Raw genomic sequence first — 17280 nt, 5'->3', positions numbered from 1 at the left:
CAGACACTTAACACTTACTAGCTGTGTGACCCTGGGCAAGTCACTTAGCCCCAATTGCCTCACTAAAAAAAAATAATTAATTCCCTTCCATAAATTTAGCAAAAGTTTATTAAGTGGGGCAGCTAAGTGGCACAGTGGATAAAGTACCTGCCCTGGATTTGGGAGGACCTGAGTTCAAATCCAGCCTAGGAACTTGACATTCACTAGGTATGTGACCCTGGGCAAGTCACTTAACCCCAACTGCCTCAAAAAATTTTTTTAAAAGTTTATGGGGCAGCTAGGTGGTGCAGTGGATAAAGCACCAGCCCTGAATTCAGGAGTACCTGAGTTCAAATCCCGCCTCAGACACTTAACACTTACTAGCTGTGTGACCCTGGGCAAGTCACTTGACCCCAATTACCTCACTAAAAAAAAAAAAAGTTTATTAAGCACTTAGGGTGTGCTCTTCCTTATACAGGATACTGGTGACTTTAGATAATAATCCTAGCCTTTCATCCTCCTCCTTCCTCCTCCTCATCCCTACCACTGAATAGCACTTTGAAGTTTGTAAAGTGCTTTACCATTATTATCTCAATATATATTGGGGAGGGAGGGGGGAGAATGAGGGTTAAGTGACTTGCCCAAGGTTACACAGCTAGTAAGTGTCAAATGTCTAAGGCCAGATTTGAACTCAGTTCCAACTGAATTGAGGGCCAGTGCTTTATCCACTGTGCCACCTAGCTGCCCTTCTCAACCAATTCTTACAACAACCCTAAGAGGAAAGTGTTATTATACTATAATCCCTATTATATAGGTGAAAAACCTCGGGCAGAAAGTTGTTAAGTAACTTACCCAGGGTCACAGAGCTAATAAGTATCTGAGATGGATTTAAACTCAGGTCTCCCTGACTCCAGGTCCAGCACTCTATCTAGTGCACTAACCAGCCAGACACATGGACCTCACAAGCTAATCAAACTAAAATGTGTTGCTTCCCTAACTAGCTTGGATTTATTTGCATTTATTCTGTTTGTAATTATTCTAGGTAGGTAGGTAGGTAGATGGATAGATAGATGGATAGATGAATGGATAGATAGATGGATAGATAAGATAGGAAGGAAGGAAGGAACAAAGAGACAAATAAAGAAAGGAACAAACAAACAAACAGAAACAAAGAAAATGCTGTCACCCTCAACTGAAAGTAAGTTGCTTGAAGGGAGGGGTTGCATCATTTTTGCCTCTATACACTCAGCATACTGGGTGGCACACAACAGTTGCTTAACAAATGATTGCTGATTAACTGATTAATGAATCCCCTTGCACTCGCAGACTATGTGATTGCTAAACTTGCCTCTTCCTAGTCCTATTTTTTCCTCTCTTCCAAGGATCAAAAATTTTAAAACTGCTTAGGATTTAGTATAAGAATCATATTAAAAACAAATTAACCACCATGTACTCAAATGCCTACTTATGAGAAATAAAATATGCTCCATACAATAAGCCTTCTTACCAACACACAATATGAACAAGTCATCACTACAAAGATTTTCAATTCTTCAAAACAGGTCCGATTTCTCACAGTATGTGATTTATATGCATTATCTGTGTATGTGTTTTCCTCCTCCCCTGGGAAATATAGGGTCTTTGAGGCCAGGGACTTTGTTTTTATAATCACTGTGCCTAGCATGGTGCCTGGAGCATATTAGGCACTTAATGTTTATTGAACTGAAATGGGAATAGTGGGTGATTTTAGTGGGATGCATATCTAATAAATAAATGTGCAATTAATTTGTTGCATATTTTTCTACACCAAATAATTCATTTTACATTTATGGAAATTAGCAACAATGACTTTCTTTTTTTAAACAAACTTGATCATATGCATTCACTAAATATTTGTTGACTTGAATTGTGCTATAAAGATTAAAAAGCTAAGGAATTATAAACAACAACTTTAGTTACTTAACACATCATTAGACCAACATGATATTAACTGATATATTAATTAAGAAAGGAAAAATTATGTATTTAGTTGATGTGTGCATGTGTGTTGGGGATGGGGATGGGGAGGCATAGAAATGGTTGGATTGTGGAAACAAATAAATAAATGAATAGATAGATAAATAAGTGAATGAATGAGTGAGTGAATGAAATCAAGATCTAAATTTAACTTCCTCTAGCCTTATAAAATTCACTTTTAGTAAAAGACTGTATTAAAATAGGAAATATCTGAAATTATGATTATGTTCTGACATCAAAGATAAATGGGAGGGGCAGCTAGGTGGCACAGTGGATAGAGCACCGGCCCTGGATTCAGGAGTACCTGAGTTCAAATCTGGCCTCAAACACTTGACACTTACTAGCTGTGTGACCCTGGACAAGTCACTTAACCCCAATTGCTTCACAAAAAAAAAAAGAAAAGAAAAGAAAAAGATAAATGGGAAACCATAGCTCTAAAATTCACTCTTCCTCAGTAAGCTATTAAAGAATAGGCATACAGTACCTGCTCCTTGGGAGAAACATGGACTCCTTAATGAACACCGAGCCAGACAGAAGGATATACCAACAGGTACCAATATCATCAGGACTGAAAGGAAGACAAGAAAATAATTAGATGGCCATCTTAAAATGAGACAGGAAAAAAAAGATCAATACACAGCACATCAAATTTCCATTTCCTGTATTACTTTAAGAATAATTAAACATAGATAGGATCAACTTGGGTGGGATCTACATTCCTTCTCTGATATCTTTTTGACCAAGATTAGAGTGACCTAAGTCAAGTATCCTAAGAACTCATTTTAATATAACCCACATTCAATCATGTCAATCAATTTGATTTGATTCTATTTGATGGACCACCTACAGTTAGAAGGGTATATAAACTGAGTCCACCTTGATTTTGCTCTTTGGTCTGAGGGAGACAGCCATTGACCATCCTTTTATTAATAACCTGTTAGCCTTATTAATAAAATGATTACATTACCCAGAAACTATGTCTCTCATATTTTTTGTCAAAATGCTTCTTTGTTTTCCTTAATGTCTGTAAAATTCTTGGGAAAATATTATATATATCTAAAAATATATACATATATATACATGCTCTATATGTATGAACATGTATATGTGTGTATGTGTATATATGTATAAAACCAGGCTCAAGAACTCATGATCTAAGGAATAATTCTTTTTTTATATATAGAAATTTTAATTTTAAAAAAGCCAAGGCTGAGAACTAGAAAGGGACTCAGGGTCATCTAATCCAATGCTATCATTTGACTGAAGACCAGAGAGGTTAAGCAGTTTGTCCTAGATGACATTAGGAGGGAGAAGATTTGAACCTCCAATGCCAGATCTAACGTTCTTTCTTTCACACTGCACTGCCTCATGCTCTGCTAGAGACTGATGGATCAAAACACTATTCACAACCAGGTCTCCCTGATTCCAAATTACAGAACTCTAGCAACTTGTCTTCCAAACAACTGAAAAACTCATATATAACTACAGATGAAAGTCATACACTAACAACTGGAATCAAATTTGTAAAATTTACCTATAAAACGGTTAAAGATTTTTAGGAGTTTTTAAAAAATTAAAATTTCCACCTGGGGGCAGCTAGATGGCACAGTGGATAAAGCACTGGCTCTGGAGTCAGGAGGACCTGAGTTCAAATCCGGCCTCAGACACTTGACACTTACCAGCTCTGTGACCTTGGGCAAGTCACTTAACCCCAATTGCCTCACCAAAAAAAAAAAGTTTCCACCCAGCAGAAAAATACCTATTCCTTAGATCTGGAGTTCTTAATTGTTGCGGGGTTATGGACTACTTTGGCAGTCTGGTAAAACCTATAGACCCCTTTCTCAAAAAAACATTTTTAAAAACATAAAATAAAATAGGATTACAAAAGAAAACAATTATATTGAAACAAAAATGCAATTTTTCCAATCCAGTTTATGGAGCCCCTAAAATCTATCTGTAGATCCCAGATTAAGAATTCCTGCCTTAGATATACTATAAGTATCTAATACTAAGTTGACACATGCAAAGACACTAAAAATGAAATGGTCTAAAACTTCAGTTATTTCATTTTAAGTGATGTACGTGATGTTTTTAATAGTATTTAAATTTTCCCCAATTACAAGGAAAGACAATTTTCAACATTTATTTTTTTTGGAGGGGCTGGGGCAATGAGTGTTAGGTAACTTGCCCAGGGTCACACAGCTAGTAAGTGTCAAGTGTCTGAGGCCAGATTTCAACTCAGGCTCTCCTGAATCCAGGACCGATGCTTTATCTACTGTGCCACCTAGCTGCTCCCCCAACATTCAATTTTTTTTTGTTTTTTTGTTTTTTTGGTTTTTTTTTTGCGGGGCAGTGGGGGTTAAGTGACTTGCCCACGGTCACACAGCTAGTAAGTGTCAAGTGTCTGAGGCCGGATTTGAACTCAGGAACTCCTGAATCCAGGGCCGGTGCTTTATCCACTGCGCCACCTAGCCGCCCCCCCAACATTCATTTTTAATAAGATTTTGAGTTCCAAATTTTTCCCTCCCTCCCCTCAACAGTAAGCAAACTGATATAGGTTATACATGCTGTTGAAATATTTTTAAATGGACTAGCTTAAATTTGGGGGCTAAACTGACTGGAGGACTAATCTGGGGACTGTTGACTATTTGGCTATCTGACTTCGTTAATTTAATGTGGGCCATTTATAAAGTTCCACCACACTGCTCCACTCCCAAATTGATAAGCACAGGATTAAGAAGCCTCTTAACTAAATAATCAAAGCAGACTCTATTCATGAGATACTATTTCAATTTAGGAATACAGGGAAATAAAGTGTACAACCTGACTGTTTTCCTGTGGTCTCTTTCCACTATCTCTTTCGCACCTGCTGCACCCTGGCACCTGCTGTGCCTTGAAGAACTTCTTGAATACAATAAGGGCCTTAGCTGCCTCTGGCCTCAGGGCACGTTACACTTTCCCTGGTTTGTATTAAGGCCTGTAACCTTGTCAGCCCCGTTTCTCCTTTTCCGAACTGAACTCTCCTCCGTCCTGGTCTGCACTCCCCTCTAGTCCGTCCTCCAGTCTTCTTTTCCTAGTCCGTCTCCCTCTAGTCTCCTTCCTCCTCTAGTCAGCTGTTCCCCCCTTAATCTTGTCTGTCTCTCCTCCTGTTTGAGGGCCTAAGACTTTCTAATCTCAGCCTAAAGGTAGGGTCCCCAAATCAAAATAAATTTCCACAATGCACAATCACCATATGTTTTGTTTGTTTTTTTAAGTGAGGCAATTGGGGTTAAGTGACTTGCCCAGGGTCACACAGCTAGTAAGTGTTAAGTGTCTGAGGCCAGATTTCAACTCAGGTACTCCTGACTCCAGGGCCAGTGCTCTATCCACTGTGCCACCTAGCTGCCCCCACAATATGTATTTAATAAATATTGTGTTACATTGTTGTATAAATAACTTTGAAGCATTTTATATCTTTTTTCTAGGTTCAACAGAATGAATACATATATTCTTGTTCAGTTCTGTCCAACTCTTTGTGACCCCATTTAGAGTTTTCTTGGCAAAGATACTGGAGTAGTTTGCCATTTCTTTCTCCAGCTCATTGTACAGATGAAGAAACTGAGGAAAAGAGGGTTAAATGACTTGCCCATGGTCACATGGCTATTAAGTGTCAGAGTCTGGAATTGAACTCATGAAGATGAATCTTCCTTATCTCAAGGACAGGGCTCTATCTACTACACCACCTAGCTGCTACTTAGAATGAATACCTAGTGGGCCATCATTTTTCTAACTCCTTTCCTAAAGAATGTTTTACTAATGCTCATTACAAATTAGCCCCTTTTATCCCAACCTACATCTTTGGAAACATATCTCCAAAATATATAACTTCATTCTCCCTGCCCCTATGTTGTTGTTATTTTTTTAAATACAAGAAGCAAGGAGAAAAGGTACCACAGGTGACCACCCATAATAGCAACTTGCTTCACTTTATCACAGTTTTTCAATTATGACTTTATTTTCAAACAACATAGGTCAACATTCAAGAAAATATAGCCCACCTATCTTTCTTAACCAAAGGTGACAGCAATATTATTAAATTCTAATAAAGATATGTACTGCCATGTTCATTAGTTTTTTTTAATTTAATTAAAATGACAATAAGTGACAAAGCTATTGAAAAGGAAAGGAACAAACTGGGTAGGCGGTAAGAAATACAGAAAATATGCAACAAAAGAAATTACACATGGAAAATCATCTGCATCAACTGCTACCCAACCTCTGATCCCCAAAAGAAGAGGAGGAAGAGGAGGAGGAAAAAAAGGAAAAGGAAGAGGAGGAAGAAGAAATGATCATAAGCAACTACTAAGCTTTATCCTGCCACAAGGAAATAGAAGCAGGAAACCAGTAGAACTAAGATTTTACCTTAGCCTTGAATTTGACAAAGGAAAATCTGAAAAAATAAAAGACTATGATGAAAACTTATACTTTTATAATTAGGGATGGGGGAGTAAGGGTGTCTGTCAATGCTAAGGATAAAAATTAAGATAGGCAAAGCAGACCAAAATTTAAAACAAACAAACAAAAAACCTTAGGTTTTACTGTGATAAAAGATGCATGTATAAAGTGCTGTCCCTTGAAAGTACTGCCCTTTCACATGGAACTATTTATTGCTGAGTTTATTTTTGCTCTATTTCTAAGAGAAAAAGTTACTCACACTAGATAACAGTTGTTAGTTTTGAAAGTGACAAGCTATAGCACAATACACTGAAGTGATATAAACACTAGAGCTGCTCCATGATTTGGGGGGGGGGTTGGAAAGCACAAGTTTTCTGACTATGGACAATTGATGAAAATTTGGTCATAAAGCATACATAAGCAAGGTAGGGCAATTCACAGAGATGATTTGGAGTCTGTACACAGACAGGTAAGAGAGAACGGTGAAAGGACAGATTTCAGAACTGTACCAATTCAAGTTCAATTTGAAGGTGATAGCTATATAAAAGATAAGGAGGGATGGAGAAGAGAGGAAAAGAGAAAGTGGGAAGGAAGAGCAGGGGTGGGCAGGGAGGGAGGAGTATGGGCCAAAAACTAGAAAATTGCCATGAATAAACTTGGACCCAGGGAAGTTTTTCAAGACTTGGTACTGAATTTTGCTGAACTGCTTTTTCCCCCCCTATTTTTATTACAAGGGATGAATCTCTAGGCAGGGGAGCTTATGTCCAGAAAAGAAAGTTATATATAAAAAATATATCAATAAAATCATTAAATTTAATTTTTAAATTTAAAAACATGTAACTTTTAAAAACTTACCAACAAGATAAGAATTTGAAAAGATGGAAACATTACAATAAAATTACATTAGGTACAATATTTTGAACCATCAACAGCATATAAGGACTCCTCTTTTTACCTATCACAATAAGTCTAAACTCTTCCTACTATCATTCAAAGCACTGTATGCTATCTATCCAATCTTAGCTTCCTCTGTTCCCCCATACAAATTTTTCTGTTAAACTCAAAATGGACACTCATCTGCTCCCTTACAGAGGTGCCATGCTCATTCCGGTTTCCATGACTGTGTTAGGATTATTTCCCCTACCTCTCTGCTCATCTAAAATCTAATGGACTTTTAAAAAAAAATCAACTCATGTCCCACATTTTTTATGAAGCCTTCCCCAACTATTGACCTATGTGTTCAGTGGAAAAAAGCACCAATGCTGGAGTCAGGAGACCCAAGGAGCAAAGCCTACATCTGTCTTTGTGACCTTGGGGAAGTCACCACCCTGGGACTCAGTTTCCTCTGTAAAATGAAGAAGCTGGACTACATGGCCTCTAAAGTCCCTTTTCAGGTCTAAGTCTATGATCCTATGTGGTCAAACATTTTGACTGATTTTTACTTTGTGCAGAAGTGTTGCCTTCCCAAGCATAAACACTGTGGACAGAGGTTATGTCTAATTTCTTTCCCAGTACCTTAATAGACCAATAAGCATATATTATGCACTCAAAAACAGGTTTGAAACAAAGTCTCAATTATTCTAAACCTATAAGTCTAACATACACAACAGCTGGATACTGCCACACTAGAAGGAACAACAAAGAAGCATCTCCTCCATTCTTTCATTGGTGAAACTAAAAGTTGGCTTAATGAACTTTTGGAGCAATGTTCTAAATGTCCACAAGATGGTAGTGTTACCACATCAATGATAACAATGCAGTGCTGATGATCATAATAATGAAATATAATAGTGAAAATTTTCCAGGAAACAAGTGTTATAACAAACATTTTTGGACACTTCAAGTTTAATTTCAGTCACTTGACAAGTAACGTTGCCCAGAGTATCATTCTTTTATCAATAATAATTCAATAACATGGACCTCATACCTACACATAAATAAATGAGTGCTATAGTATGATTGCTAGAAGAATAACAATAATAAATACACTTCAATGTAATTTAGAAATGTGATTTTACATTTGTACCAAAATATTTATAGCAGCTCTTTTTGTGGTGGCTAAGAATTGGAAGTCAAATTGGAAATCAAATTCCCCATCAATTGGGGAATGGCTAAAAAAGCTGTGGTATATGATGGTGATGGAATATTATTGTGCTATAAAAAATGACAGGCAAGATGATTTCAGAAAGGCCTAAAAACACTTGTATGAACTGATGTATATTGAAATGAGCAAAACCAAGAGAATATTGTGCACAGAGACAACAATATTGTTTGATGAAGAACTGAATGACTTAACTATTCTCAACAAGACAATTCCAAAAGACTAATGATGAAGCATACTATCCACCTTCAAAGAAAGAACTGATATTGATGGAACACAGACTGAAGCATGCTATTCTTCACTTTCTTTTTTTCCTTTTATTCAAGTTTTCTTGTTCAATCATTTTTTGGGGGGTGGGGGCAATGAGGGTTAAGTGACTTGCCCATGGTGACACAGCTAGTAAATCTCAAGTGTCTGAGGCCAAATTTGAAATCAGGTCCTCCTGAATCCAGGACAGGTGCTTTATCCACTGCGCCATCTAGCTGCCCTCAAGTTTTCTTATACAAAATGACTAATATGGTAATGTTTTACATAATCATGTAAAAATATTTTACATGATTTTACATGTTTTACATAATCATGTACATGTATAAAAAATGGAATCCAAAACTATAGATAAAAATGTTTATTACTTTAAAAAAAAAGAAATGTGGTTTAGAGTAGGCCTTGAAAAATTCAAATCATTTCACAATAAAGGAACCTAAGTAGAAAAGAGAAATCAGAAGTTACAAGATGAGATGAGAACCAGCTGTATTTTCAAGGAACTCACTTTCTTCTCAAAGGAAGATGAAAAATAGTTTTCCCAAGGGCTTAGCTATACACTTGGGGTTAAAAAGAGAACATTTAAAATTCTTCACAACCCAGTCCAACCCTACCTTTCCAGACTAATTACATATTATTACCATTCCAATATCCTATGATTCAGTCATTATTGGCCTCTTAATTGTTCCTCCAACAGGACATCCATCTCATCTCCTGTCACCTAGAGTATGGCAATAGCCTCCTAACTGTATTCCTGTGTCATCTCATCTCTACTTAAATCTATCCTCTATGCATCCAATATGATTTTATGAAGACACAGATCTTGCCCCAACACTGCAACTTATTACCTCTAATATCGAATATAAACTCTGGTGTTTAAAGCACTTCAAAACTCAGTTCCAACTTACCTTTTCTGGCTTTATCATATACTACTCCCTATCATGAACTCTATGGTCCAGCCAAACTGACCTTTTTACCATTCCTTATACATGGCCTTCCATTTCCCATCACTAACTCCCCCAAGTCTGGAATGCACTCCCTCCTCATCTCTGCCTCTTGGCAGATATCACCTGTTTTCCTTCAAGACTCAAGTCAAGGGGCAGCTAGGTGGTGGCGAAGTGGATAGAGCACCAGCCCTGCATTCAAGAGGACCTGAGTTCAAATCCAGCCTCAGACACTTAACAATTACTAGCTGTGTGACCCTGGGCAAGTCACTCAACTCCAATTGCCTCACCCCCCCACCCCCAAAAAAAGACAACTCAAATGTGACATTCTAAAAGAAGATTTTCCTAGTCCCCACAACTGGTGCTTTCTACCTGTACCACCCCATCCCTTACCAGCACCAACGTTGTATTGTATATTCCTTATACATGTTCTATGTGCATTTATATAGGGGCATTTATTCTCTCCTGCTACAATATTCTTGCTTCTTGAGGGCAAGAATGTTTTAATTTTTTGTCTTTGATTACTCAGGGCCAAACACAATGCCTGTCAACAGTAGGAGCTTAATAATGGTTTGCTTTCATTGACCATGAAACTAATCAGATAAATGAATTAGCTTAAGAAGACTAATTCCAAAATAATTAACATCTTCAAAAAGCCCCAAAATATGTGTATCTCATTAATACGAAATGATGCTAAAAAGATAAATATACCAGGTCATTATTTAGAAGGGAAAATGCATTATTTACTAACACACAACACTGCAAAGTAGTTTATCATGTAATAACATTTACAGTGCTGTTATCTTATAAAATCACAGTGGTCTCGATTGAATGAGTCATATTTACATTTTATACATTGCTTTTAAAAATAATCTTATCTGGGGGTGACTTTTTTAGGGTTATGATTCAGCCACTGTTGGCACAAAAATGAAAACTGAGCATATGACTCCTGATAACTAGTAGTCAATACTTTTATCTCTCAAGATAAAATAAGAGCAGGACATAATGCAAATATGTGATAAGGATAAACGGGTTCTGCTGGCATGTACAGTGTCAAGAGAACGAGAGAGAGGCAGGTGCACTACACTGCGTGGACCCTAGTAGAGGACTGATAGGAAGATGTAGGCATGAGTAACACTGGATGGACAGGCATGGTGGACCAAATTATCCTGTCTCTACCTTGAATCAAAGGTCCTTAGACTAGAATATCTGAATTTTATTTTCAATAAATATTTTCAGGATTTATTCAATATTTTCATTTTTTATAATTGTTTTTCAATAGAATTGAATCACTTGGTAATCCTACCTATGTTATTTTATGTATTTACAAACATTTTGAGGATGTTCATAGGTTCCACCAGGGCTGCCAATGAAGTCAAGCAGAAGGAATTTATCTAAGTTGTGAAAACCATGACCATTATTCATGAAAGGCTGCTAGGTGGTGCAATGGATAGAGCACTGGGCTTGGAATTAGGAAGACTCTTCTTCCTCAATTCAAATTCAGTCTCGGGTAGCTGTGTGACCCTGGACAAGTCACTTGACCCTATTTGCTTCAGTTTCTTCATCTGTAACATGAGCTGGAGAAGGAAATGGCAAACCACTCCAGAATATTCCAAAGGGTGTCATAAAGAGTCAGACATGACTGAAAGCACTGAATGGCAAATTAATTACAAAGCACACATTGAGCAGGCCATAGGTACAGGCTTCTATAGCAAAAACAAACACACATACACACACACGTACAGGCTTCTATAGCAAAAACAAACACACATATACACACACACACACACACACACGTGTGTGCGCGCACACGCGCGCATCCACCTCCCTGGAATCAACACATTTGTACCATCAGGGCTGTCTCTATATCCATCCCTTCCCCTTAGATTATCACTACCACCTGCCTTGCGTGCCATGGCAGGACAACTAGATTATCTTTGCCTTACCATCAAAAACCAAGTCCAATAGGTTTTGCCTACATCTTTCAAACTCCCACACTCACTACCTACCACTAGTGTTTGCCTTCTTATTTCAGCCATATTTCACTCTCTGCCTCCTGCCTAAGATGGCCAGCCTCCCACCCTTCTCCCCTTCTCCCCTCCATCTCTTCTGTTCAGGACCCATGATCATGTAATTTTTGTCACTGGTCTTAAAAGGAATATTCAATCCACACCTGGACTATGCTATAGCCTGCTGGTTAGTCTTCCTGCCTTGAGTTTCTTCCAACTGAGAGAAATTATGATTAATAACCAATGATTTGGGGAGATCCAGATTTTCCCCTTTTTCTACACTCCCCAGTTCAATGTTCAGTCTCTGAAGTATATTACTTACCAATCTTGGTCAGACCCCAAACCACCTTACAAGGAATTTAATTCCGTTCTGCTCTTTCTACTCAGGTTTGGGGAGGGATAAATTCTTCGATCAGACTGACCAATACTGGGGGTAATTTAGAAGTAAATGACATAATCAAAGTTCATTAGAATAGGTCCAGCCCCTCCTTGTAATGTTAATTTTCTCTCATTACTTGTTAACCAATCAGAATTAATTGCCACCCACTGCAATACCTACTTTTACTAGAGCATAAGCTATGAACCCGTGGCCATGAGGGTCTTTAGTATTTGAGAGTGCCACTGGCCTCTTTTATTAAAATGCTAGCATTATTAATAAAATGAATAATTAGCCAGAAACTATGTCTCTCAAACTTTTTAAATGTCACAGCACTCCAGTCCACTCTCCAATCAATTGTCAAATTAATCCCCCTAAAGTACAGATATGACAATGCCATTCTCCCTACTCCAGTGACCATCTTTATAAGTTTTGGCCCAGAGTGATCCCCTTCCTAGAACATGAATTCATTATGTGTGCAGTCTCTCCCATTAGAAGAAAAGTTCTTAGAGTGTAGGAGCTGGCTTTGCACCATGCTTGTCATATAGTAAACCCTTCACAAATACTCTTTCAGTTCTTCATTTACATTTCCACCCACCCCACAGTCAACAGAAATGACTCCCATACCCTCTGGAACACCTCCCATGCCTTTCTTGAGAAATCAGTGACTCAGGAACCCAGATCAGTTTATAGAAAAACTGACTTTGAACCTTGGTTCAAAAAAGGTGAAGGCGCATGTGCTCAGTAAATGAAGTAAATTCCCACACGGGGGAATTTCTCTCAGGCAACCTTCCTCCCTTCTCTAGGATGGCTTGTGGTCTCTTCCTAGGTTTCCTCCAACCACCTTGGCTCAGGCACCATAAGATCCATTTACAGCTGATTCTCACTCTATGAGATGCCTGATTTAGGTAAATTTCTAGTCATCACAAGTAGTCCTAATTTTAGATTTCTGCTTTTACTTCATCAGTAATTTCAGGACATAGGGGACTCTTGGTTGGAAATTTCCCTCTGGTAGAGAGGATACAGTGACTTGACCAGGGTTAGTCAAGACAGAGACTTAAACCAAGATTTGCCTGAATCTCCAGTGGTTCTTCTCAGTGCCAGTCTGTCTCACCATTTTAGCACTATCTATAAAATCCATATACGAAGACTCAAAAGTGTTTTGAATTTGTAAAAATAGTTTTATGATGAATAAAAATGATATAGAGTTTTAGAGATATTGAATCTTACAAAATCTTGGTATTTTTATGCTTACAAATAAAACCACACTTTTTATAGCCACCAAGAGAGTGCTCAAAAGCATTTCTGCTATGTAGATCAAGTTATTACAAAACTAGGAGGCTAAAAACAAATCAGAACGAAGAAATGTGTATATGCTCTGCCATATCTGAAAATGACACCATTTCTAACCCCAAGGGTTACTGGATGACCAGAGGCCCTTCACTACAAGCAACTTGCCTTATTTTAATATAACTTCTGACATGGAGAATAGAATTTTCTGGAACTAATTATATTTATAATAAATGTCCTCCTTTGTGCCACTCTCTTAGACATTGCTGACCCAAGGTAAATGTGTACTTTGCCTACCCCTAGTAAATGCTTACTACAGTGCTATACCTATCTGGTGCTAAAAGCTGAGGATATAAAGAAAAGGGAGGAAAAAGTCCCTGTCCACAATAAGTTAATATTATAATGTGTGTGTCTGTGTTTGTGTGTCTGTGTGTATAAATCAGCTCATACAAAATAAGTACAGATTAGGAAAGTATTGGTTCCTGGAAGAAAATGCAAAGGACTAGAGATGAGACTTGACCTGAATTTTAAAGAAAACCAGAAGTTTTAAGAGGCAGAAATAAAGAAGGAGTGCATTCCAGGAATGGGAGATGGGGGATGAATGTGGGCAGTTAGGGGAAAGAGGTATAGCCACTACAAAAGTGCAGAAGCACTGAGGAGTACTATAATGTGAGGAACCAGAGACAGGCTAATATAGCTAGACAATAGAATGCATGGAGAGGAATTTTTCAGTGTTCTTCCTATAAAGCCAATAGATAACCATAACCACTATAAACACATAGTGGGTTTTTTTTTAAGTCACTTCCTAAAGTTAAGGCAGATTATACTAGATGAATATAGCTGAGCTGTTCCCATATTGCATCACAAATGGAAGGATTCCATGCTGGGCAATATTTCATTTCAAGACAACATCGCAGCCCTGATGGATAAAAACTTTAGAATAAAAATATTCTCTAATAGATCTCAATTTGGGAGTTGAGTGAAACTAATAAATGACACAAAATAATTCTGTGAAGATTCCACCAGTTATGACTTTTATGTAGTAAAGCTAATAATTTAATATTTCCTATTACTTTCCTTACTAAAGTACTTGAATTTTTCTAAGACAAAACCAATTTCCTATAAACACTGATGAATGGAATGATCAAAGGGAAAAAAGGAAATTAAATAAAATCCATTAACTCTAAAATAATCAAACTGCTTTCTCCATAGTGCACATATAGATGGCATGCCAATAGGCAAAAATCCCCAGCATCTAAGATTTCACTCCTAAATGTTTCTATCAATGAAACTTTTTCTTCTCAGTTAAGAAGTCTTTATTCAGTACCTGTTTATCCATGAATAACTATCTGCCAAGTCCTTGAATTTATTTGTCCTACTGGCCGACATTGGCTCATGGAAAAATAGCTTCCCAGTGAACAATATAAACAAGGCAACCTAATTTACTGCAGTGCAGACCTGGCAGCAGCCCAATAGAACTTTGCCAACTGTCTGGCTATAAGGTATGGCCTCACCTTCAGGGAGCAAGGGGAAAAGCAACAGAACAGATTTGCAGCAGCTCCTTGCTGCATTATTAAATGCCCTGCTGAACCACTTTGACAGGATGCAATGGAAGCACAGGGAGAATTCATTTTTATCATCTTAGGAAGTCTAGATGAAAATTAGTATGATGATCCCAAGTGAAACATGAAAAAGACTTCAGTCAGAATTTTCTTATTTAGAACATTTTGAGCTATTTTCTAAATTTATCTTCTCTATTCTTGGAAATAGAGGCAATGACGATTTATAGTATTAAAACTCAATGAAATGAAGGATCAATATTTTAAATAATGGGTTCCATATCTTTCTATTTTTACTAGCAAAATATACATCACTGTACAATTCAAGAAGTCATAGGATAATATATTTGGAACTGGAAGAGACCTTAGAGATCATCAAAGACCATAGGGTCAAAGATCTATAGTTGAAAGGACCATTCACCTTCATTTTACAGATAAAGAAACTGAAGATAAATTGAGTGATTTATACAAGGTCACACAGGTTAATAATTGTCAAAGGCAGGATCTGAGCCATGATTTGAAATTTTAGACCCAGGGTTCTTTCCATTGCACCACAGCTGCCTACTCTAGTTCGACACCCTCATTTTACAGAAAAGGAAACTGAGACCCAGAAAACTAAAGTAGCTTGCCAAAAGGGTCGAACTGTGATTTGGATCCAGGTCCTCTGGCTCCTAATCAATTTAGTACTCTCTTACTGAATCTCAACAACCTTGAGCTTTTGTCATGCCCCCAGTATCATTTTTGTTTATTAATTAAAGACAAGATAATTTCCCCAGACTCAAAAAATTCATAATCTAGCTGCATGTCCTAGTAAAAAACAAAACACCTGGAAACATGAAATAATTAAAGAAGATGATGCCATATAATTATGTGAAAAAACTGGAATGCATGTTACTATGGAAGGCAAGAAAGGGGAAAGAAAAGTAGATCAGATAGGGTCCAAGTTGAAAGTAAAAGTTTTCTGACCATAACTTGAACTTCCTTACACTGAACACATGGAAAGAAAAATGTGAGTAATATAAGCACCCAGAAGACTGGATTTGGAATCAGAAAACCTGAATTAAAATCCCTGTTTCATAAATGTACTAGGTATACGACCTTGGACAAAACAAAACCTCTGTGAACTTCAGTTTCCTCTTCTATAAAACAAGAACAATACTACTTGTTCTGCTTCATAGGCTTGTTGTGAGCAAAGAGTTTTGTCAATTTTAAGAGACTATATGAACATAATTATTATTCCAACAGGGGAACATAGCAGGTGGAAACAAGTATACTATAGTCAGAGAATCAACAAGAAAATAACCTGATGAGAAGTAAAAAGCATATGTAGAAGAACAGGGAGCAATAATATTGGGCAGGAAGGGTAGAGGCAAATTATGTGATACTTTGAAGGTCAATATATGGTATGAAGGTAGTAGATGGAGTATGATGGTATTACAGTAATGCAGGAATGAGATAATGAAAGCCTAGATTAAAATGGGTGTGACAAAGGGCCAATGAAGCCTAGAAACATTTGTTATGATCAGACCCTGGATTTAGAACATAAGGTCACACTGGCATTGAATCGAAGACTAGGGATTTGAACCTAGGTCCTCTGATTTCAAAGAAAAAGTCCTTTCTATTCTATCATATAGCACTTGAAAGAAATAAAGGAATCAAAACAGACTGCAAAGTACTGAGCCCGTGTGGGGAAAAAAGTATTGGTTCCCATGGACAACAACTGGGAATTAGGGGAGTGGACCAGTTTGGAGACAGATTAAGGTTGAGACAATTGTATATTTGAAACTGAAAATCAAGCAAAAGGTCATCATCTGAATTATTGTAGGAGAAAATTCAGTTCAAGTAACTAAATATTTATTTCATCACCTAATGTGTGCTAGGATACCAACTATAAGAATATGGGGAAGGAAATATAAAGATACCAAAGAAGACCAGATACTAAGCTCTAAGAAAATGTTTGTAGTTGCAAGGATCATGAAGATCATGGAATGTCATGGAAATCAATGGACGAGACAGTTTCCAAAAGCTGTTTGTAAATTGAAGTCAAAGTTTTTCAGCCCACAGATTTTTTTAAACATCTTTTTCATGTCCAAAGAGACTGTATTAGCCAGCAAATGAAATCAATGCTCTTCAAATATTTTCCTGACGTGTGAATAGATAAATGTGAGAAACTTGATATTTTGCCAATACACAATTGTGAATGACACTCTTTTAAAAGGGATAGTTGTGCAGGCCATCTACTGGCAGCACTGGGCTATTCAAAGAAGAATACTACTTAGAAAGAGAGAGCTTACTTAATTACCTTCGATAG

At 37.3% G+C, this 17280-nt stretch overlaps 1 protein-coding gene across 5 annotated transcripts in view; it reads right to left on the bottom strand.

Annotated features, from left to right (window-relative positions):
- Positions 1 to 17280, bottom strand: part of RAPGEF2 (Rap guanine nucleotide exchange factor 2) — a 341360-nt gene that overhangs the window by 189665 nt on the left and 134415 nt on the right. For all 5 annotated transcript variants that reach the window (XM_043970280.1, XM_043970281.1, XM_043970282.1 and 2 more), the window contains exon 4: positions 2480 to 2563. In XM_043970280.1, the coding sequence (XP_043826215.1) occupies positions 2480 to 2563 (84 nt within the window). The remainder of the gene's footprint in view (positions 1 to 2479; positions 2564 to 17280) is intronic.

Source organism: Dromiciops gliroides, chromosome 6 (genome assembly GCF_019393635.1).
Source record: "Dromiciops gliroides isolate mDroGli1 chromosome 6, mDroGli1.pri, whole genome shotgun sequence".
Classification (NCBI taxonomy): domain Eukaryota; kingdom Metazoa; phylum Chordata; class Mammalia; order Microbiotheria; family Microbiotheriidae; genus Dromiciops; species Dromiciops gliroides.
This window is presented reverse-complemented; position numbering and strand designations above follow the sequence as displayed.